This window comes from Camelus dromedarius, chromosome 3, assembly GCF_036321535.1.
Source record: "Camelus dromedarius isolate mCamDro1 chromosome 3, mCamDro1.pat, whole genome shotgun sequence".
In the NCBI taxonomy this organism is placed as follows: Eukaryota; Metazoa; Chordata; class Mammalia; order Artiodactyla; family Camelidae; genus Camelus; species Camelus dromedarius.
In genome coordinates, this window is record NC_087438.1 from 96,056,325 (window position 1) to 96,079,572 (window position 23,248).

Consider the following 23,248-nt stretch of genomic DNA (forward strand, 5'->3'; position numbering starts at 1 on the left):
GAGTGCCTTGGTCCACTTAGCAGAAGCGCTGCTCGGGGTTGAGACCAGCTCCTTCCCCTGATGAGCTGAGGGGGACACACATGTGAGGAACTCTCAAAACACAAGTGCTAAGTCTCCCCCAACAAGAACCACTGTCTTGCCTACCAGAGGCCGTGGACTACACTAGTAAAAGGGTAAGAGCTTGTTCAGCAAAGATGTGCCTGCCCTCACCGTTCTTAGCCATCTCATATTTATTCGTGCAACCTTCACTTAGTCACTGTCTCCTGAACACCAGGCCCAGTGGTGGACACTAAGGATTCAATAGTGACAAGACGTAGTCCCCAAGTGCCCAAAGCTCACAATCAAGGGTGGGAGGTATTTTGTTCATTTGAAAAGTATTTAGTCCTCTTATGTACCAGGTGCTCAAGAAATAGTAACAAACAAGTCCAGCAAGATCCCTGTCTTCATGGAACTTACAGTCTAGTAAGGAGAGAGAGGAAAAATATATATAAACAAACAACCAATGTGATTTTCAGATAGTGATAAATATTATGAAAAAAACAGAGTCGAGTTATGGATCAGAAAGAGACCTACTGGGGCACTCTAGCTCAGGTGGTCAGAGAGGAGGCAACACATGAACTGCCAACTGCAGGTTGAGAAGCAGTGGGTACGTGAGATGCCAGAGCATGGGCAGTGGAGACACCAGGAGACAGACGAAGAGTACAGAGTGACAGGGACCACACTTACAGGAAGCACACGTTACTTGGTGAGCATGTGGAAGGGACATGTGACCTGGTCCGGGGGCCTCACCCAGGCCGGCTGGCCTTCAGTCAGCAGGGATGATAGGGCACCCCTGGTTCAGGGGTGCTGCGAGGTACTAAAGACAAGAAACCCAGCCCACGGGGGTCAGGGAATTCCATCTCAGAAGCAACAGACGTGCAGTAGTCAGACAAGGCTATTTGGGACACCCAGGAAACGGGGACTCCCTGGCAAGCTGGCAAAGGTGCTGAAACTGAATGCCAGATGGTGACTATTCCTACATCTTACTTTTCCCACCCCTTGCCGCACTACCACTTCTCCCAAATCTCTCCCACACTCCTGGAAAGGCTAGAGGAGGCTCAAGGCCCCCACCTGGAAGGAATGGCTAAGGAATGACAAAATGTGGGCCAGCTGGGCCACCGCTGGGCTTGGCATCCAGAAGCCAAGTTCCACTCATCCATGTGTGACCTCAGGCAAGTCCCTTCCTTTTTCCCAACCTCAGCGTCTCCCATCTGTGAAATGAAAGAGCAGAAGCTCGGGGATGAGCCCATGAGTCTACATGTCTAACAAGCCCCCTACATGATTATGATGCATGAGAAAGTCTCAGAATTCATGAGCTATACGAGTCTATCTTTTTTCCTCAGAGTGAACTGCAACAGGGGCTGCGTGCCTGACTGGCCTGGCTGAGACTATTGTTTCAACACAGTTCTCTGCAGCTCCACGAAGCAAAGCAGACTCTGGCACCTAGAAGCTCCTCGTGGTGGGTATCACCGCCTTCTCCTTCCTCCCCACCCTCATGCCATCACTCTTGACATCCTCCCAGTGGGACTGCAGCCCCATCGCTGTGGGTTGCTGTCCACCCCTCATCTTACCTGTGAACATGGCACAGAAGTAGGGGCTGCAGGCTGCCAGCACCACACGATGGGCTTCTATCTCCACATCTTCTGCCACAATCATCACGTCACACAACAGCTGTTTGCTGTAAGACACCAGTGAGGGGACAGAATGGGTCACGGCACCAATACCCATCCCCAGCCATACCAGGGTATTTTCTCTCACACCCACATTCTGCTGTCATATGCACTCACCAGATCTTGAGTTAGGCAAGGGGATGAACTCCTCAACTCTTCCACTTCCCTGATGAGTGTAACAATCATGCTTTCCTAAGGCACTCAACTCTGTAGCTGCAAATCCAGGGCTCCTTCGTTTTTCTTTACATCTCTGCTCCCCAACTCCACCAACTCTGACTCAGGGAGCAGTGGGAAAAGCTTGGGACTGTTAGTCGAGTGACTGAATGACTGCCAAGGAGCATGAGCACGCCACTGAGATGGAGGGACCCACTGCCTACGAAACACTGGTCAGAGGCCAGCCAGATCTGGAGGACTCAAGTATGTATCTCTTCCCACCCAAGTTTAACACTATCACCAAGCAGACTCCACTTGTACACACAGGGCTCCCTAATGACCCGGTGCAGACTCCAATCACTGCAATTATTAAGAAAACTGCAACCACTTTTTTAGTTGTTTGTTATCCCCACTATACTGTGGACTCCGAAAAGGACTTGTTTACTCTCATGTCCTAGACACATAGCTGCACGCATAGCACACAGTAGGCCCTAAAGGTTAACTAAATAAATGAGTTAATAAATGAATGAATTTTTAAATAGGATTGATCCACACTCATAAACAGAATGAATATTCGACTATTCCGGAGACTGAGAAGGTACCAAAAGCATCTAACAATCCAAGAATTTTTTTCCTCCACCAGCCTTTCAAATACTTATCATGGCTATTATCAATACAATAGTTAACACTTATTGAGTTATATGTGCTAGGCACTGTTCTAACCACTTTTTAAATACATATTATTTCATTTAATCCTCTCTACAATCCTACGAGGTAGGTCTAATGTTATGCCCCATAGTACAAAAAAAAGGAAACTGGGGCCCAGAGAAGTTAAGTAACTTTCCCAAGGCCACACAGAAAGGGAGCAGTAGAGACAGAACTTGAATATAAGCAGCTGAACCCCAGAATCCATGCTTCTAACTTCTATGGTATCCTGGTCCCTCCTTTAGATTAAAGCACTAGAGGCGGGAGGGAAGCCAGGGAGGACAAACACATGTCAACCATAATCCACTGGTGGTGGTTACTCAGCACACTGTACTAGATTGAGAAGTCTGTCATGACTGGGTTCCATGTGAGAGTGATGAGATAAACAAGCACACGGAATAAGGAACCAGTGAGAGGGTTCTGGGAAGAGTGAGACTTCTGAGCACCAAGAGGCAAAACCTGGAGGTGGGACCTCATCTTGCAGTGAAAAGTGTATCCTAATGCGTGAATTTTATCAGAATAAATCAGCTCAGCTGGGGACAGAACTGACTCTGCCCCCTAACTGGCTATATGAACAGGGACAAATGACCTCACCAGTTTTTTCATCTTTCTTAGCTGCCTTGGGACATATATCATGGGGACCAAAAGAGACTGCAGACACCACCTGAGAATAGTCTTGTTTCTCATCTGGATAAAATGTGTTGTAAAAAATAAATTTTCAACATGAATAGACTCGTCTTGGGTATTTTCACTTCTATTAAAGATTTTAGGGAAAAATGAAGTTATCACTGCTACTTAAAATACAAGTAATTTTTTTTTTTTGGTAACCAGTATTTTAATAAGCAAAGCGTTGACACAGATGGGTCAGAAGTGCTGAGCAAATTTTCAGGGCTAGGTGCTGAACAGGCTAATGTCATAGTGGGATATCTTACACAAAACCAAAAGAGCTGATACTTTGTGAACAAATGGGAAAGAAACCAGAGGGAATGAAGAATAAAGATGGAGAATCCAGTTAAGCAAATAAAAGAGCGATTCTGAAAGGCAGGAAGTGTATCTCAAGACCATAGAAACTCTAACCTGGAAAAGTGACCAAGAGAAACTTGTCCAAAACTCAAGGTAGGCTTTCCCTGGTGGTGGGAAACCTGTCTGCACACTGGAGACATCTCTGTGTCTCCACTCTGCATGGAAAAGGGAAGATGCAACTCTAAAAGCACTGCATGGCTCTAATTCCAATTATCAGAGAGCCTGAGGGATCCTTTTTTTTGAACTATCATACACTACTCCAAGGGACAATCTTGAGGAGAGAAAAGTAAGGCTATACACATTGTGACTTGTAGGGAAATACAGCAGAGCTGTTAGGAAGGAGCTCAGGCTCTGGAATCAAACTGGCCAGGATTCACGTCCCCTGACTGTCAGAACTAATGTGCTGCAAACAAGATAATCAATAATGCTAACAGTAAGCATTCAGTAAGTGTTAACTTATTTCTTTTCCTCTTTTTTTTCTACAAAATATTTCATTTAAGATCAGAGATTAGGTTTTGGACATGGTAAATCTGAGCTGCTTATTGGACATCTAAGTGAGGTTTTCATGTAGGCAAGTGGATACTAGGGTCTGGAGTTCAGAGGTGGGAGAAGGTTAGGAAGTTGGGGGGAAGAGAAAGAACCAACGAAAGAGATGAGAAATTAGCCAACGAGATAGGAGGAAAACCAAAACAGTGTGGTGTCCAAGAAGCCAAGTGAAGAGACGCTACAAAAAAGAAGGAATGATTGGGGGAGGGTATAGATCAAGTAGTAGAGCACATGCTTAGCATGCATGAGATCCTGGGTTCAATCCCCAGTTCCTCCATTAAAAATAAATAAACCTAATTACCTCCCACACCCCCAAAAGTAACACAATAATAAATTAAGTAAAATAAGTTAAAAAAAAAGGTTTTTAAAGGAAGGAATGATCAATTATATCAAATACTGCTGATAAATAAGGTTATTAGGGTGGCTACCCAGGGCAATTAGGCAAGAAAATGAAATACAAGGCATCCAAATCGGAAAGAAAATTAAACTATCTCTGTTCACAAATGACATGATCTCATATACAAAAAATCCTAAGGAATCCACTAAAAAACTACTGGAATAAATAAATGAGTTTAAGAAGGTTGCAGAATACAAGATCAATATATAAAAATCAACTACATTTCTATACACTTGCAATGAACAATCCAAAAATGTGTTTTTAAAATTCCATTTACAATAGCATCAAAAAGAATAAAATACCTTAGGAATAAAACAAAAGAAGGACAAAACCTATACCTTAAAACTATAAAACACAGTTGAAAGAAATTAAAGAAGAGCTAAATTAGTGGAAAATCTAAGTAAGTGTTTGTGAATTAAAAGATTAATGTTCCTAAGATGGCAATACTCCCCCAAAATATTCTACAGATTCAACGTAATTTCTATCAAACTCCCAGCTGGCTTCTTCACAGAAAGTGACAGGCTGAATCTACAATTCATATGGAAATTCAAGGAAACTAGAATGGTCAAAACAATCTTGAAACAGAATAGAGTTGAAGGATTCAGGTTTCTCAATTTCAAAACTTACTACGAAGCTAAAGAGTGTAGTAATAGCACAAGGAGAGTTATATAGATCAACAAACTAGAATTGAGAGTCTAAAAATAAACCCTCACATTCACAGTCAGTTGATTTTTGGCAAGGGTGCTGAGACCATTCAACTGGGAAAGAACAGTCTTTTCAACAAAGGGTTCATAGCAACACTACTGACAACTGGATAACTGGATATCCACATGCAAAAGAATAAAGTTGGACCCTTACTTCACACAATATACAAAAATTAACTCAAAATTAATCAAAGACCTAAATGTAAGAGCTAAAACTATAAAACTCTTAGAAGAAAACACAGGGGTAAATCTTCATGACTTTAGATTAGGCAATGGTTTGTTAGACATGACGCCAAAAGTGCAAAAGAAAATTTAAAAATTAGACATCAAAGTTTACAACTTTGTTCCTCAAAGGACACCATCAGGACGTCATGAAAGTGAGAAGAAAATCTATATAATGAAAGGAAAACTTTGTAATTCATGTATCTGATAAAAGGCTTGTATCCAGAATATATAAAGAACTTGAAACCTTACAACTCAATTATAAGTAGACATATAACCCAATTTAAAATAGGCAAAGTATCTTCACAGACATTTCTCCATATAAGATATAGAAATGGCCAATGACCACAAGAAAAGATGTTCAACATCATTAGTCATCAGAGAAATGCAAATCAAAATCACAATGAGATAACTCTTCCTACTCAATGGTATGGTTATAATGAAAACCACAGCAAATAACAAGTGTTGTGAAGATATGGAGACATTGGAACCTTATTACACTGCTGATAGAAATGTAAAGTGGTGCAGCTGCTTTGAAAAACAGTCTGACATTCCCTCAAAAGGTTAAACATAGAGTTATCACATGATGCAGCAACCCCACTCCCACGAAAAATAAAAACTTACATCCACACAAAAACTTGTACCTGAATGTTCATAGCAGCATTATTCATAATAGCCTCAAAATGGCCTCAAATCTGTATATCCATACAGTGAGTTATTATTCAGCAATAAAAAGGGATAAAATACTGAGACAAGCTACAGCATGAATGAACCTTGAAAACATTATGCCAAGTGAAGAAAGTCAGTCACAAAAGACATATTATAGGATTCCAAAATAGGCAAATCTATTTTTTGGATTTGGATACAGAAAGTAGACTAGTGGTTTCTTGTGCTGGGGGGTGAGTGAGTAGGGAGAATAGGGGCATTACTGCTAAAATATACAGGGAATTTTTTTGAGAGGGTTATCAAAATGTTCTAAAATTGATTGCTGGTTGCCCAACTCTATGACTATAACAAAAGCCATTAAATTGTATATTTTAAATGGGTGAATTGTATGGCATAGGAATTATATCTTGATAAAGCTGTTACCAAAAAAAGAAAAACAGGATATATATCTGCAAAAAATGAAAACTCTAATTTAAAAAGATACATGCTTCCAATGTTCATAGCAGCACTGACAATAACCAAGACATGGAAACAACCCAGGTGTCTATCAACAGACAACTCGCTTAAGAAGATGTATATACAATGGGATACTACTCAGCCATAAAAAAGAATGAAATACTGCAATTTGCAGCAACATGGATGGACCTAGAGAATATTATGCCTAGTGAAGTAAGTCAGAAAGAGAAAGACAAATACTGTATGTTATCACTTATATGTGGAATCTAAAAAATAATACAAATGAATGTATATGCAAAACAGAAACAGACTCACAGACATAGAAAATAAATTTATGTTTTGTTTGGCAATGGAAAGAAGAAATTAAGAGTATGGGATTAACAGATACAAACTACTATACATAAAAGAGATAAGCAATGAAGATTTACTGTATAGAACAGGGAATTATACTCAATATCTTGTAGCAACCTGTAATGGAATATAATCTGCAAAAAAAAAAAAAATCAGTACACCTGAAACTAACACAATATTGTAAATTAACTATACTTGAATTTTTAAAAAGTTATACTAAAAGCAAGAAGTAAAAAAAAAATAAGCTAAAAAACAATACACTTTAGAAAAAGAAAAAGAAAACAGCAATGTGCTAAGATGGCTCATTACTAGTAATAAAGACATAGTGGGAAACCACCTTAAAAAAAAAAGATGAGAGCAGAGAACTATGTGCAATTGTGAATTAAGAGGTTAAAACTGTAAAAATGAGACAGAATATTGTCGCTCCTTTTCAGGCCTGATCAGGAAGCACTGTTCCAAAAAAGGGCTGCATGCCCACTTGCTTGGTAGATGGTAAGTCAAGAGACAAAGAGCCACTAGGTCTCCGTGGCTCAGAAGCAGTTGTTGGTCCAACCAGAGAGGAGCAATGAAGTACAAAAGGATGAGGAAGGCTGGCTGGTTACCATGCCAGCAATGCAGCTCTACCATGGAACTAAAAAAAATAGGAAACACGTGAACTGTGTGATTCATAAACTGCAAAGAATGTGTGCTTGAACTAAAATAGCTTAACATGGAGGGAGGAGAAAGTGAAAATAATGCAAACAATAACCCCAGGTCCCAGGAACATCACGTAACATTTCATCAGCTTGGCCCCTGGATGTAAGATGCTTCAACCTGGCCCTCATCGAAACAGAGAATGCCGCTCTCCAGTTCCCATTAAACTCACCCAAATCAATAAAGTGTCTATTCAGGCCCCCTTTCTCTCCCTGCCTCACCATTCCACACTAGTTTTTTTAAATATAGCCATTTAAATTCCTTAGAATTTGATATAAACTTTGAACATCACTAGAATACAAGCTAGACTGAGGGCAAGACTTTGATTCTCTCATCTATTGCCATACGCCTGTAGCATATCATCGTCATCATAAGAAGAGCTAACACTTACACAATGTTCACTATGTTGCACGGCCCCATAAAAATATCTAAGAAATAGGTATTATTATTATTATTATTATTATTATTATTACTATTATTACTATGATGATGATGCTACATGCTGTTTAGCAATTCTACTTCTAGGAGTTAATTTGATAGAAATTATCATAAATGTGCACAAGTATTTAACAATAATAATATCTGTGCTATCATTGTTCTAAGCACTTATTAATTCTCTTAGCAAGTCAGCAAGACTGGAACTACTACTGGCTTTATTTTATGATTGACGAAAGTGAGGTTAGGGATATTAATTAACTTGTCCAGGGTTACACAGCTAGCCAGGACAGGAGCCAAGGTTTGAAACCAGGCTGCCTGGCTCCAAAGGCTAGGCTGTGACCTCTGTGCTATCCTGCTCAACACACAACCACTGTAGGTATTATTCATACAAGGGGGATGAAAAACCTAGACATCCAACAACAGTGAACTGTTTCTAAAAAAAGAAAAATTAGAGTATCATTCATCCATCTAAAATGAAAAATTTGTTCAATATAAGGTTAAGAATAAAAATCTGGTTGAGATATATATTTTAAAGAAAGATCTTCTCCAAAGTGTTAACAATGGTTACCACTGTGTATTAAAATTATAGATGACTTTTTGTTCACCTGTATTTGTTCTACAACAAATATATTTCTTTTCATAAAAAGGAAAAAGAAAAAAATTTTAATAAAAAAAATGAACAAGAAGTCCATGCCTAAACCTGAACCAGAAATTTCCCAACCAAAACATAAAGAGATTGTGTGGTCCATTTGAAACAAACAAAGGAGGAACAAGATTGTGCTGGTTAACTTTACATGTCAACTTAACTGGGCCGAAGGAGGCCCAGATAAGCTGGTAAAATATTATTTCTGGATGTGTCTGTGAAGAGATTAGCCTTTAAACTGGTAGACTGAGAAAAGACGATCTTACATCAACATAGGTCAGGATCATCCAGTTCACAGAGGGCTTGACCAGAAAAAAAGGTAGAGGAAGGGTAAATTCTCGCTTTCTCTTCTTGAGCTGTACTGTCCAACTCCTCCTGCCCTTGCACATCAGAGCTTCTGGTTCTTGGGCCTTTGGGCTGCAGGACTTACTCCAGTGGCTCTTGTTTCTCAGGCCTTCAGACTTGGACTGAATGATACCACTGGCTTGCCTGGTTCTCCAGTTTGCAGACAGCAGACTGTGAAAATTCTCAGCCTCCATAACCACATGAGCCAATTCCAGTAATAAATCTCCTCTTCCATTTATTTATTTATTTGCTTTTACCTATATAGCTGGTTTCCCAGAGAAACATAACCAATAACATATGTAAATAATACTAATAACAATAGATAGATACATATATATATATATATATATATGTAATTGGTTCTGTTTCTCTGGAAAACCCTAATACATAGATTATTCAGTTAAATTTCAGCAAAAGAACAGTGTTTCCCAAAACAAGTTTCACAAAACACTGTCTATACATAACAACAATCAAAGAGGGTTTAAACACATGTGGGAAACCCTCAGAGAAGTTCACTGTATGACTTCTCAGAGGTTTTAATATGCCTATGTATATTATGAATCTCAAAGAGGGGCACAGCAGTTTTACACAGAATTTTTAAACACATTTTTTACAGAGCTCTTGTTTCACAGAGCATCGTGAGGAAATGCTCCTCAGAACAGACTTTGGCAAATGCTGATTTATACAAAAGAGAAGCAGCAGGACTGCAGGAGGAGGTTAAATCCAAGTCAGTGCTTTTAGGGAAAGATGCAAAAATGCGGTAACTTGCAAAAAGAAGGAACAAGGACACAGCAGGTTTTTTTTTTTTTTTTTTTTTAGGGATTTAAGAAAAAGAAAAATGCTAATAATGGAAAGTGAGGGTGGGAGAAATTCTGTGTGCATATCTATTTCTTTAATGCCATACCTTTAAGCAATTACTGGAATTGGCTACACCAGGCAAAGTAAACTTTCCCCCAGTTTTTATTGAGCTATAATTGGCATAAAACACTGTTCAAGTTTAAGGTGTCCAATGGAATGATTTGATATATATTGTGAAATGATTACCACATAAGGTTAATTAACACATCTGTCATCTTACATAGTTACCCTTTTCTTTGTGCTGAGAACATTTATGATCTTAGTCATTTTCAAGTATACAATACAGTACTGCTAATTATAGTCACCATGTTGTACATTAGATCCCCAGAACTGATTCATCTTATAACTGGAAGTCTGTACCCTTTGATCAACATTTCCCCATTTCCCACAACCCCCAGCCCCTGACAACCACAATTCTACTCTCTTTCTGTGAATTCAGCTTTTTTAGATTTCACATATAAATGAGATCATATAGTACTTGTCTCTCTCTGACATATTTAAGTTAGTACAATACCCTCAAGGTTCATCCATGTTGTAGCAAATGGCAGAATTTCCTTCTTTTTCATAGCTAAATAATATTCCATTGTGTATGTATACCACATCTTCTTTATCCATTCATCCACTGACCAACACTTGGGTTGTGTTTATATCTTGGCTACTGTGAATAATGCTGCAATGAACATGAGGGTGCAGATATCTCTTTGAGACAGTGATTTCACTTCCTTCAGATATATACCCAGAAGGGGGATTGCTAGATTGTATGGTAGTTCAATTTGTAATTTTTTGAGGAACCTCCATACTATCTTCCGTAGTGGCTGTATCAATTTACATTCCTACCAACAGTGCACAAGAGTTCCCTTTTCTCCATGGCCTAGCCAGCACTTGTTATCTCTTGCTTTTTTGTTTGTTTGTTTGTTTGTTTGTTTTCTCATAACAGCCATTCTAACAGGTGTGAGGTGATAGCTCATTGTGGTTTTGATTTGCATTTTCCTGATTAGTGATGTTCAGCACCTTTCCATGCACCTGTTAGTCATTTGGGTGTCTTCCTTGGAAAAATGTTTATTCAGGTCCTTTACCCATTTTTTAACTGCTTTTTTTCTATTGAGTTGTATGCATTCCTTACATATTTGGGATATAACAGATTTAGGGTTGCCAGTAATTTCTCCCTTTCTTATGCTGCCTTTTCACTTTGTTGATGGTTTCCTTTGCTATGCAGGAACTTGTTAATTTGATGAAGTCTCATTTGTTTATTTTTGCTTTGTGCTTTTGGTGTCATATCGAAAGAGCCAGTGCCCAAACCAATGAGAGGAGCTTTTTCTCTGTTTTTTCCTAAGAGTTTTATGGTTTTAGGTCCTAACATTAAGTCTCTAATCCATTTTGAGTTAATTTTTCTGAGTAGTGTAAGACAGGAGTCCAATTCATTCTTTTGCATGTGAATGTCCAGTTATTCTAACACTGTTTATTGAAAGACTATCATTTTTCTTTCTGACTGGGATACCTTTTATTTCTTTGTTTTGCCTGATTGCTCTGGCTAGGACTTGCAGTACTATGTTCAAAAGTAATAGCGAAAGTGGGCACATTTGTCTTCTTCCTGGGCTCAGAGGAAAAGCTTTCAGCCATTCACCATTGAATATGGCATTAGCTGTGGGTTTGCCATACAGGGCTTTTATCATGTTGAGGTATGATTCTTCTGTACTCAATTTATTGTGAGTTTTTAATCACGAAAGGATGTTGAATTTTGTCAAACACTTTTTCTGCATCCATTGAAAGGATCCTATGATTTTTATCCTCCATTCTATTAACATGATGCATCACATTTATTGATTTGATTATCTTGAAGCACCCTTGCATCCCAAGGATAAATCCCATTTAATCATGGTTTATGGTCCTTTTACCAGATCATATTGCACCAGATCATACATAGACTGCTTGCTAGTATTCTGTTGAGAATTTCTATATCAATATTTATCAGGAATATTGGCCTATAGTTTTCTTGTAGCGTCCTTATCTGACTTTGGTATCAGAGTAATGCTGGCCTTGTTAAAATGAGTTTGGGAGTGTTTCCTCCTCTTCAAGTTTTTGGGAGAGCTTGAGAAGGACTGATATTTATTCTTCTCTGAATGTTTGGAAGAAATCACCAGTGAAATCATCTGGTCATGGGCTTTTCTTTGTTAGGAGATTTTTTTTTATTACTGCTTCACTCTTCTTAATCATTATTGGTCTATTCAAATTTTCTGCTTCTTAATTCAGTCTTAGTAGTTTGTATGTTTCAAGGAATTTATCCATTTCTTCTGAGTTATCCAATTTGTTGGCAATTTGTTGTTCATAGTGGCCTCTTATAATCATTTGTATTTCTGAGATAAGTTGCAATGTCTCCTCTTTCATTTATAATTTTGATCTTGGTTAGTCTAGCTAAAGGTTTGTCAATTTTGTTTATCTTTTCAAAAAAACCAACTCTTAATTTCATTGTTTTTTTTCCTGTTGTCTTTCTAGTCTCTATTTCATTTATCTCTGCTCTAATCTTTATTATTTCCTTCCTTCTGCTAACTTCGAGCTTAGTTTGATCTTCTTTTTCTAATTCTTTGATGTGTGAAGTGAGGCTGTTAGGAGATCTGGAGTCTTAAATCAGACAAAGGACACAAGCCATACTCAAGGGAACTAAATGAGGAACTTTAATAGTGTCTAGGGAACACCACACAAACTCGTTACTGACAAAAGAACATTAGGCATGAATTAGCACTGCCCACTGCCTAAGACAACTATGGATGGAGCTTCTAGGAAATCTGGCAGGAGGCCTAATAAAAATTGAGCTGTGGGGTGCAAGACAAATTTAATTTAACTTGGTTTTAAATGCCAAAGACTAGGCCCTGCAGAAAGGAGAAGTGAGGAAACGAATATAGAATTTTTGTTTACAAGTTGTTCAATCCCCTACCCAACAAACACATTTTCAGCTATAGAGTGCTTTTGCTCTTGCCAACCTCTCTGCCTGGAGGACTTCCCCCAACCCTACTATTTTTTTATTTCTTTAGCTCTTACCTGTCCTTCAAAATTTAGCTCAAGCACCTTCCCCTTTAGGAAGTGTTCTCCAAAGCTGCAGTTTGACATGCTTGCTTTCAGGACACCCTTTAAGAAATTAATAAGTATCATATACCTACCACCTGGCAGGCACCTGATGCAGTCCTCCTTCATAACACCTACTTGCATCGTAGGAAGATCATTTTCATTGACCTATCTTCATTTTTTTACCCTGTACCCCCACCCATCCCAGAGCCTAGTCACTGCATCTGGGTATCTTTGGTGAGTGACTTGAAGCTCCTATGAAGTACCAAGTGCTAAAGATCAAAATGATTCAGAAGTTGCTCCTGCCCTCAGGGACCTCATGAACTACAGAGAAAAGAGGAGATAAACAGTTACAGCTCATGATAGGATGAAATATGCAGTAAATAATGGCATAGGCAAAGGAAGCTTCTGAGCTTTCTGGTAAAGAAGAGATTGTATGCACAGCCTTCGTACAGAAAAACTTGTTTGGTGCACTGAACTTGTCTTGCAATAAGCTCATCAAACATGTACATTGGCCTTACAAATAGCCTGCACATCCCTCACCATTGAGCTCAGTGAGGAGGAGTGCTTTTGCATTTCATTGCTTTCTTTATAGAGCTAAACTGCGTTTTAGAAGCTAGGTATTGTTCCATTCATGTGGCTGTCTTGACAAAGACAAAATTCAGACCAAAGAATGAGAGAGAGAGGCCAAAAGAAAATGCATGGCATCCGCAGTCTTAAACTGCAATTCTGTGTAGGTGTTGCAATCATTCTGTTATTGACCTTCAAGCAGCTGGTTCGGTTGGAAATCAAGTTTATGAACAGAACTGCTGTAACCATAAAGAACTTTCCCCCCGTGATTAAGCACTAAAATAACAGGTGTTAAATAAATACAAAGGAAAGAGTGAGGCTTTGGAAAGCCATTCTGTCTCTATCAGAGTTTGAAAAGGGAAGCCAAATGACTGTCTGAGAGTGGGTGGAGAAGAGTCAGACTTCACTAGGTAGTGGTGTTCTGACTTCTGTTCTCAGTCCCTGATGACGCTCACCCAGCAAGTTCCTTCCAAAAGGGCACAGGCAAAATAGGAAAAGTACCTCCGCAGCTCATTCATAACCTTGAACGCCTTTCCCATGTGGGCAGGGTTGACAGTGATCGTCCTCTGGTTCTTTTCATCATCCCCAGCCTGTATCGGGGGCTGGGAGCTCGGCTTGATGCTGTGAACAGAGACGGAGTGGGAGGGGAAAGAGAAGATCACATGTTGGTAAACTCATTCATCCAACTGCCACAAGTCCACACATTTGCCCACCCACCAGGGCATCCCTGTCAGCCTTTTCTCTTTACCACACACCCAGCAGGAAGGGAAATCACTGGGTCAGGAATTTCTTCAGGATCTTCCAATGCAAAGCGCATCTCTCAGATCCTAGCTCAGCTTCCTCCACCAAGCACTGGTGTGACTCTGTGGGTGGTTCTTATCCTCCATCTCTCCATTTCTAAAAGGCTCAGGTGGGAGAGGGGAGACTAAACATGACAACACTCACTGCACATTTAATGGAGCCTACTATGTGCCAAGCTCTGTATTTCAATTTATGGGAAACACAACAATAAATAATGCATAGACCTGACTTAAGAGTTCAGGGAAGGAGAAAGCTAAGTAAACAATGAAACATCATATTGTAACTATTATGATTTGATTGGAGTTACAGAAGCACAGGGGACAAGCAACTATCTCAGTGCTGGCAGGCTAAGGAAAAACTTCCTAGAAGCTGAGGAAGAACAAAAATCTTAAAGAAGAGCAGGGAAGGAGGCTATAGCTCAGTGGTAGAGTGCATGCTTAGCATGCAGGAGGTCTTGGGTTCAATCCCCAGTCTCTCCATAAACAAACAAACCTAATTACCACCCCTCCAAAAAAAAAACAATAAATGAAAAAAAAAAGAATTCCTTATAAAAAAGAAGAAAAGAAGGGCAGAAATTAGCTAGATGAAAAAGGAAGATGGAGAGTATTCCAGCAGAGGAAACAATGTGAACAAAGTGTGTTCAAAGTACTGGAAGTTCAGCAAAACTAAAGGAGAGTCAAGAGAAAAGGCTAGAGGGCTGAGCAATCTTGTAAGTGTCACGTTAACAAAGCTAAGGAGTTTGGACTAGATTCTAAAACAATGAGAAGCAAAGAAGTAGAGCAGGAAGCAGGTGAACACATTTGCGCTTTAGAAAGATCACACTGGCTACAGCCTGGAGAGCAGAGGCACAAAGCTTTTGGGAAACCATAATCCCTTAGAAAAGATAAGGGATTGTAATTGTTATAAAAAGAAAGACTATCTATGAGCTAAACGAGCAGGTGGTAACTAGCAAGAGTCACTCATCATCTCAAAACCCTCTATACCTTAGACAAAACACCCAATTCCTATGGGATGCCAGCTAGATGCCCAGTTACACCTGAGTAACATCTCAGTGTGGTGGTGGTGTGGGAAAGAAGAATCAAAAAAAGATGAGCAAGGAAAGGACTTTCTCCCCATAATGATAAAACTAATCAGTTCCAGGTCAAGTCTGGGACCTTGGAGTAACCACTGTTTGGATCAGGATAAGCTTTGCTTCGCTAGAGAAAAATAGAACCTTCTCCACTTATGTAGATTTGGAGCCCCACAATTCACTGTAACTCTCAAGACACTGACAGTAGTTTCCCTTGCCTTTCCCTAGTGGGCCTCTGTTGATGCTAACACCTAACCTTTCAAACTGGCTCAAGACAGGGGCTGCTGAAGTTAAGAGAAAGTTCTAGGGACCTGAGAGTCTCTACAGATCTCACTCTGGGATGTGTAACTCTTGGAACATTCCATACAGCCAGCATGCCAGACCCACAGCTTGTCTGACCACAGAAGATTCCTCTTTTGGTTTCCTTCCCACTTTCACCTCAGCATGCAAATGTCAGCCACAGACATCTGAACTTTGGGACTGTCTAGATTCCGAGTGCAAAGAAGTTAGCTGAGCACAGAAGGATAAATATCAAGAGATGCAGATGATTAGAATCGTGTGTTTGAAAAGGTGAAGAAAATCTCAAACAAGAGAATGTTATCAAGGTGGGGAGCACCCAGTAAAGATGAAAAACTTCACATTAAAAATCCTCCAAGCATAATTTCTTTTATAGTTAAGCGTCCATCCCTACTCCATGCCAGACAATATAAATTTCTATTTTATAGCAAAAGTTTAATATTTTGCTTTTGATATTTAAGCCCTTATTTTATCTGTTGATTTTTATGGCACTATATGAAATATGGATCTAATTTTTCCCGTAAGTTCCACTTACTGAATACTTCTGCTTTTTCCAATTCACCTGTTATGCCACATTTAGTCATATATCGAAGTTCCAAATATACAGGGATCTATTTCTGGACTCTGACCTATTCTATTGGTCAGTTTATCTGTCTCTGTACCAGGAACCACATTACTTCTGTAGCTTCATAATAAGGCCTAATATCTGATAGGGCAAGTCCCCTATCCTATGACTATACTTCAGATGTGTCTTGGCTATTCTCATTTCTTTACTCTTTTATATAAATTTTAGTATGAGTTCCATGAAGACTCTTAGGGAACTCTGATAGAAATTACATTGAATTTATAGATCAATTTGGGTAAAACTGACATCTTTCTATGCCTTCTTACCCATGAGCATGGACTATCTCTCCATTTATTTAGGTCTCCTTTAGTGTCAAACTTTCATATTTTTCTGTATGAAGATCTTACACGTATTTGATTAAATTTATTAAGTATCATATAATTTTTGTTGCTATTTTATCATAGCAATGGTGTTTTGTTTTGTTTTGTTTTCTGATTCTTATGGTTTATAAGCATTGATTTTATACCATGCCGCCTTATCAAACGTTCCTATTATTTCTAACTATATTTGTCTGAAGAGTCAGCTAGGTGTTCTATGTATAACAATCATATTACCTGCATATAACGCCAAGAGTTCTTTCTTCCTTTCCACGTCTTAGGCCTCTAATTTCTTTTTTTTTTTTTCTTAATTTTTGGTGGGGGTGGTAATTAGGTATTTATCTATTTTAATGGAGGTACTGGGGCTTGAACCCAGGACCTCGTGCATGATAGGCACACACTCTACTGTTGAACTATACTCTCTCCCTTCTACTTTCTATTTTTGAAAGACATTTTGCACTGGCCCACAGAATGCTGAACATAAAGTATGCTAATAAATATTCTTGAGATCTTCCTGATTTTTTTTAAAAACATGTTTCTAATGTTTCCCCATTGTGTATGTTTATTTTAGGATTTTTGTAGATGCCCTTTATCAAAGTAGGAAAACTCCCTTGTATTTTTTTTTAATCATAAAGTTATACTGAAATTTATCCAACGTTTTTGTGGATCTAATGAGATGATCATATGGATTTTTCCCTTTAATCATTTAATGTGGTATATGACACATACATTTTCTAACACTAAACTATACTTTGCATTCCTGGAGTAAATACAGAAACTGTAAAACACTGCACAAATAGTTCATTATAAGTGTCTTCAAATTGTAGAGAGACTTAAAAGCCAGGAAAAGAAAATATAATCTAGTATCGATCAGGGAAGGTTTTTGACAGGGAACTAATAAGATTAGAGCTCATAAAAGTCCAGGGGACAGATGTTATTAGGCCCATTTTACATACATGGAACAGATGTAGACCAAACAGAACCATTTTGGAAGCACTGACAACAATCCCTACTGTGACTAGTAAACAGGGAAGCTTGCTCTTCCTTGTGTGTTGCTCTTGGCACTTTCCAGCCTTCCAGAATGGTCCAGTAATGATGCATCTCTGTTAATACAATCTTGTGTTTACCAAAAGACCTCAAATAGAGATTGCCTATTATCAGGATTAAAGTTCAACAAAATGCAATTCACACTAAAGCTTTCCTCAAAGAATGACTTGCTGATGACCATCGAGCTGGCTAGAAAAAGGACACATAGTTTCCTCCTTCCAACCAAAGTCTTTTCCACCCTTCATGCAGTAGCAAGGTTTGATTAGAGAAGGAACCCAAGATCTCTTTTCTTCCCCCTACTTTGCTCCTCTGTGAAGATTCGGCAAGTCTGGAGGAGATTCTGGGTTCCTGGTTTCTGGAAGGTAGAAGCTTCTTGGCAACTTGTTGACCCTCCAGAAAGCAGGAAGTTAAGGAAAGAGAGGGTCTGAGGACTCAAAAAATTCAGAATCTTGCACAAGGTCATACAGATAACAAGTGACAGAGACAGCATCTGAGCTCAGGTATATGCGACTTAAAGCCCAAGCTATTTCCACTAGAGCTTACACCCTGCAACAATATAGTTACAGACACACACACACACACACACACACACACACACACACAGCCACAAGATGTTTTCTGCTGAAAAGCATTTATCAGTAAATGCCATTACTCTAAGCACAAAATGATTGACTTCTCCAAGAGCCAAAGATGCTCCAGATTTGACCAACCCTTTATCCCCCAACTAGGCCTGCCCTATTAAAACCATGCCAGGCTTTGGGAACTACCACCCAGCCCAAATGAGGTGATTCAGCCTTCAGGGTTTCATGATCTGTCAAGAGGCACGAAGCCTACCAAATTCTCTCCACAACTGACATTAATTTATATATGCCCCTCTCCCAGACCTGAAGCTCTGGTTGCTGAACAAAGGAACCTTCATTAGTGCTCAGATGTCCAGAGTTTCAGTAACATTCAAGGTGAACCACATTTAAGATTCAAATGGTCACCAATAATAGATATGGTGAGAAAATACAGACCAGGCAGGATCCTTGTTCTTTCCTGCAGCATAACACAAGAATAGGCACTCATATTGGATGGACATGTAAGATGTCCTTTCAAAGGACTCTGTAGTTAAAAAGCTGAAAGACCAGTCTAGGGGATAAAGTCATGATTCTTGCTCAGTATTTGAGGTCCTCCTTGACATGGACTGAATCTAAATGCTAGCCTTCTCTCTCACTTACTCAAATATTTACTGAGTTCTTACTATGTACTGAGCAGATAAACCATCTACTACAGACAGATTCCCCCTTCCTTTTCCTGCAATATCATAATCTAAATATCTGTTCTTACAGGACCACTTATGAAGCCTTTTGAATATTCAGTCCTAAGTGATCTCTGCCTTCTCTAAACTGCTATAGTGTATCTGGCCTGTAACTCAACTGGCACATAGAATACTGACCTCTGTTTGATTACCTTTTCATAGCACCCATTTAACCACCCAGTCCCCTCATCCTAGGTTACAGTGGCATTCCTGGTAAGCAAGGACCATGTGTCTGAGGACTCTTACATGGCTTACCCTGTCCAACAGAGGGCTATGCCCACAGTAGGTCTTCATTACATATTTGCCATCAATAAACTCTGATCTGAAAACCCTTTACTTGTCCTTACACGTAACAGACAGTAGAGTAGAGTGGGGAAATCTGCCCCAACCACTGACCCCAACTCCAATGATTTAAAGAAAAAAAAAAGAAAAGAAAGAAAGTAGAACTGGTCTTCAGAGTTTTAACTATAAATCAATACACATAAAATATTAATTATAGATGTTGTAAATAAAAATATATAAACTCTAAATATTAGGCCTTCTTTCACGGCATGCCACCTCCCACAGTCTTTTCTCCCATCCTCCCCTAGTCTCTAAACTCCAGGTCCATGTATCCAGTGTCTGTCTTGACAACCCTTCTTAGATTTTTCACAGTAACTTAAACTCAACTGATACTCCCCACCCTCCCTCAAGCCTATTCTTCTTTCTGTATTCTCTATCTCAGAGGCATAACCAACTACCTACACACTTGTCCAAAGCAGAAACTGGAGTATCATCCTTGATATTGTCTTCCCTCTCTCCCTCTCTCTCACTTCACATACAACCACAAGTCCTATCAGTCCTACGTCCTTTAGTATGTCTCCACCCCATTCCCTTCTCACAGTCACTGGTACTTCAGTACTACGACCTCAGTCCAGGCCACAATGATCTCTTGCCTGGATTACTACAATAACTTCCTCCCAGACTCCAGAGTGATCTTTACAGAATATCATTGTGTGCATAGCACATTCTGTGAAATATCTGGTTCCTATTGCATTCAGAATAAATCTCAGAGACCTAGCCTGGCCCTTCATAATCTCATCCTTGTCCTGAAGACATCTTGTTACTGAAGTATGAAAATACTCACAACTGCCTAATACACTGGACTCTTCTGCCCTATCCCACCCAATGTCCCCTATGTCTAGCTCGTCTCTACCAGCCCTCCAGATCTCTTGCAGGAGGTCTTCCCTATCATCCTCCACTACCTTGGATTTACTTCCTTCTTCTGTGTTCCCACAGGACTCTATGCTTCCCTCATATTATATTGTAATTACCTCTTCCTTCTCTGTCTCCTCCACAGTTTATGCTGGTAAATGTTTAACAGTTGGTTGCAAAGAAAGGAGCCCTTGGTGTAAATACTTCCACCCTGGTAGATTTCAAGCCACCAACGTGATATCACTGAACACAGGAAGAGATGTGCATTATACCATCATATAGTATTTCCATGACACAGATACAACAGACATAACCTAAAGGGTATAGACCTTAGTAAAATAATTTAGAATTGATGGGTTTTGAGTATTTATTATACTTGTTTTTAATATAATTAGTAAGTTACATCATTTAATGTTTAATAAAAGCTGTATTTAATAACTGACTCACAAAATTCCTGAAAATTTAACAAGCAGCTCTTGCAACTGGGTGAGTGCTGGCTCCAGCACATCACTGCCCACCCAAGGTTTTGAGCTCTATGAGAACCAGGATGGTATCTGACTTCCCTTTGTATTCTTGGCCTCTGGCATATGGCAGGTGCTCAATAAATGATTATTGCATAAATGAATGAATGGATAAGTAAATTAGGTATAACTACCAACTATTCCGTCTCTCAATTCCCCTCATTATAATAATTATAGCTTTATCTCTCTCAACTTCCTCCCCCATGGTGGGGTGGTAGGGGGGCCTTTCTCAGCCAGTCAAGTACCCTGCATTGATGATACATAAACAGAAGAATAAGGAGCCATAGGAAGCCAGAATTGACTAGAGAAGAAGGAGGAGAGCAAGAAAGGTTGCTGCTTCCTGTGTCTGTTCTTAGGCTCTTTCCATCACTAAGGAAAATTCAGGCAATGAATGGAAAGGAAAGGACAGTAGAAAGCATGGCAGCAAAGTAGGAGACAGAAAAGCGTCCAAGCTTCCAATCGTGCAGAAGTGTTTGGGGGGATCTGCCAAGTGAGGAGCTCCAGAGCATCAGAGTGTGAGAGAGTGGGGAGGAGAGGTAAAGGGGAGTCCAAGGAATGCTGCTGAGGGTGATGAACAGCATCCCTGCTAAAAGTCATCAAGAGATGCAAATAAAGTTCAGGAAGCAGCACGGGCCACATACATGGAGCCCAAACACATTACACTCAAGCTTTAGATGAGACAGAATAAAGAGAGGCAAAGTCACCTAAAGAGGGCAAAACAACTCTGAGTCAGAGTAAGACGATGCCGAATGCATTAAAATCCCACAACAAGGAAAACGTCCTTTAGAAGAGGAAATCAAAAAATAGGAATCAGACAGAGAAAACCCTTGGTCCAGCTCATCCCACACTACCTATGAAAGAAAAGATTTCATCGTCGCACATAGTCATTTGGTTCAGCCTCCAGTCAGATCCCTGTTGTGGAACTGGAAGCCTGTAAATATTCAAATGCCATTAACTCGGCCCCAAGCTCACAACACAGCCTCTCTTGAGCAAGCTGGCCTCCCCCATGGTTCTCCTTCAGGAAGCAACAAAGTGGTAGCAGGCCTTCAGGAGCAACTCGCCAATAGCAGTTTTCACTGCCAACTAATAAACTGATGCTCTGACTGCCACACCTCCAGTTCTCATAATGAGTTCATCAGCACGACTCTGCATCTCCAAGTCTGGGCAGCAATGGAACACTGACAAGAGAGGACTTCGGAACCTACAGGGCTCTGGGCAAACGGCAGATGAGCATGTATTTCAGTCCTCAAGTTTAAGGCCAAAACGACCAAATTTAGATTTCTGCATCTGGATTAATGAAGGACCCAGCACTCGAAGATACCCAGACAGTGGGATTCAGGGCGTGATGGTGCAGTCTCGTCACCAAGAAGCACTCCCCTACACAAAGGCTGCTACAGAGTTCCACAGTCCTTCCGTGGTGCCACTTCAGTTCACACGAAGCAGCATCAGGCGGACTCCCTACAGCAGGCTGCATGGACATGCGGAAGGCACGCATCAGTGAGCTACAGCTGCTGGGTAACAGTTAGGATAGTCAACATTTACTGAAATCTCACTTCACCTCCATTATCTCATTTTATCTTCAGAACAACCTTATGAAGCAGGTACTATTATTCTCTCCTGAGGCACTGAGATAAAACTTATCCAAAAGTCCCACATAACTGAGTAGAGAACCAAACACTCCAACCCAGGTCTCTCTGACTCCAAGACCCATGCTCTTTATAGCAATGTCCACTAACCTGGGATACTATCCACAGCCCATTGACCCAAGGGGAGATCAATCCTTGTGACTCACTCTCTGAGGTTCTTCATGGTATGGCCAAACAAAGCCTAAAGAAATAGACTGAATTCTCTAGAACCTGTGACATAGCACAAATTCAGTCCACTGATTGTGTATTGGAGTGTATACTGGAGTTAACACCATTAATGGTACTGAACTTGGAATTTTCACACAAACCCATCATGATTCATCAAAGCTGGCCAACAGCTGCTGCCATTCCTATAATATGCTCCTTCATAAACAAGCTCAAGAACAAATATATTACAAATCACATTCCTAAGAGTCCAATTCACAGAGAGCTTACTTCAAAACTCAGAGGAAAGCCTCTAAAGTGCGCTGTCTAAAACCGTAAGACATAAGAGAAATGCTTGAGTTTAGACAGATAGAAACAGACAAAGAGGGAGAAAGACAAAAAGAAACACAGCCCTCATTATGTGGCATTTTGGAAGCCAAGCTTCTATTTGGTTTGAATAGGAGAGCTGAGCTCTTCCATGTGTGGTTTTGATAGAAGCTACGATAGACTTTCACAAGTTAAAAAGAAAAGCCCAGGAAAGTTAGGCTGAGATTCTGAAAATCCTATTAAATCATAAAAAGTTAGAGATTTCTAACTTGAGATCCATTGAACTTATTTAATAGGGAAAAAAAACCTAAGAACAAAACATGTTCAAGTTATTTTTTACATAGTTCATTAATGCTCTTCTCAGTCTAACCCAGTTTTAGGGTTTATCCAGAAATTGAAAAAAATGAGGTCAGTTCTACGA

General features: G+C 39.7%; 1 protein-coding gene and 1 non-coding gene across 6 annotated transcripts in view; both read right to left on the reverse strand.

Annotated features, from left to right (window-relative positions):
- KLHL3 (kelch like family member 3) overlaps positions 1-23,248 on the reverse strand; it is a 238,308-nt gene that overhangs the window by 82,518 nt on the left and 132,542 nt on the right. For all 5 annotated transcript variants that reach the window (XM_031449089.2, XM_031449087.2, XM_031449088.2 and 2 more), the window contains 2 exons: positions 14,041-14,160; positions 1,611-1,717 (listed from right to left, as the gene is read on the reverse strand). In XM_031449089.2, the coding sequence (XP_031304949.1) occupies positions 1,611-1,717; positions 14,041-14,160 (227 nt within the window). The remainder of the gene's footprint in view (positions 1-1,610; positions 1,718-14,040; positions 14,161-23,248) is intronic.
- Positions 17,000-17,074, reverse strand: TRNAD-AUC (transfer RNA aspartic acid (anticodon AUC)). Its single transcript has one exon. It is a non-coding gene; the product is annotated as a tRNA-Asp (tRNA).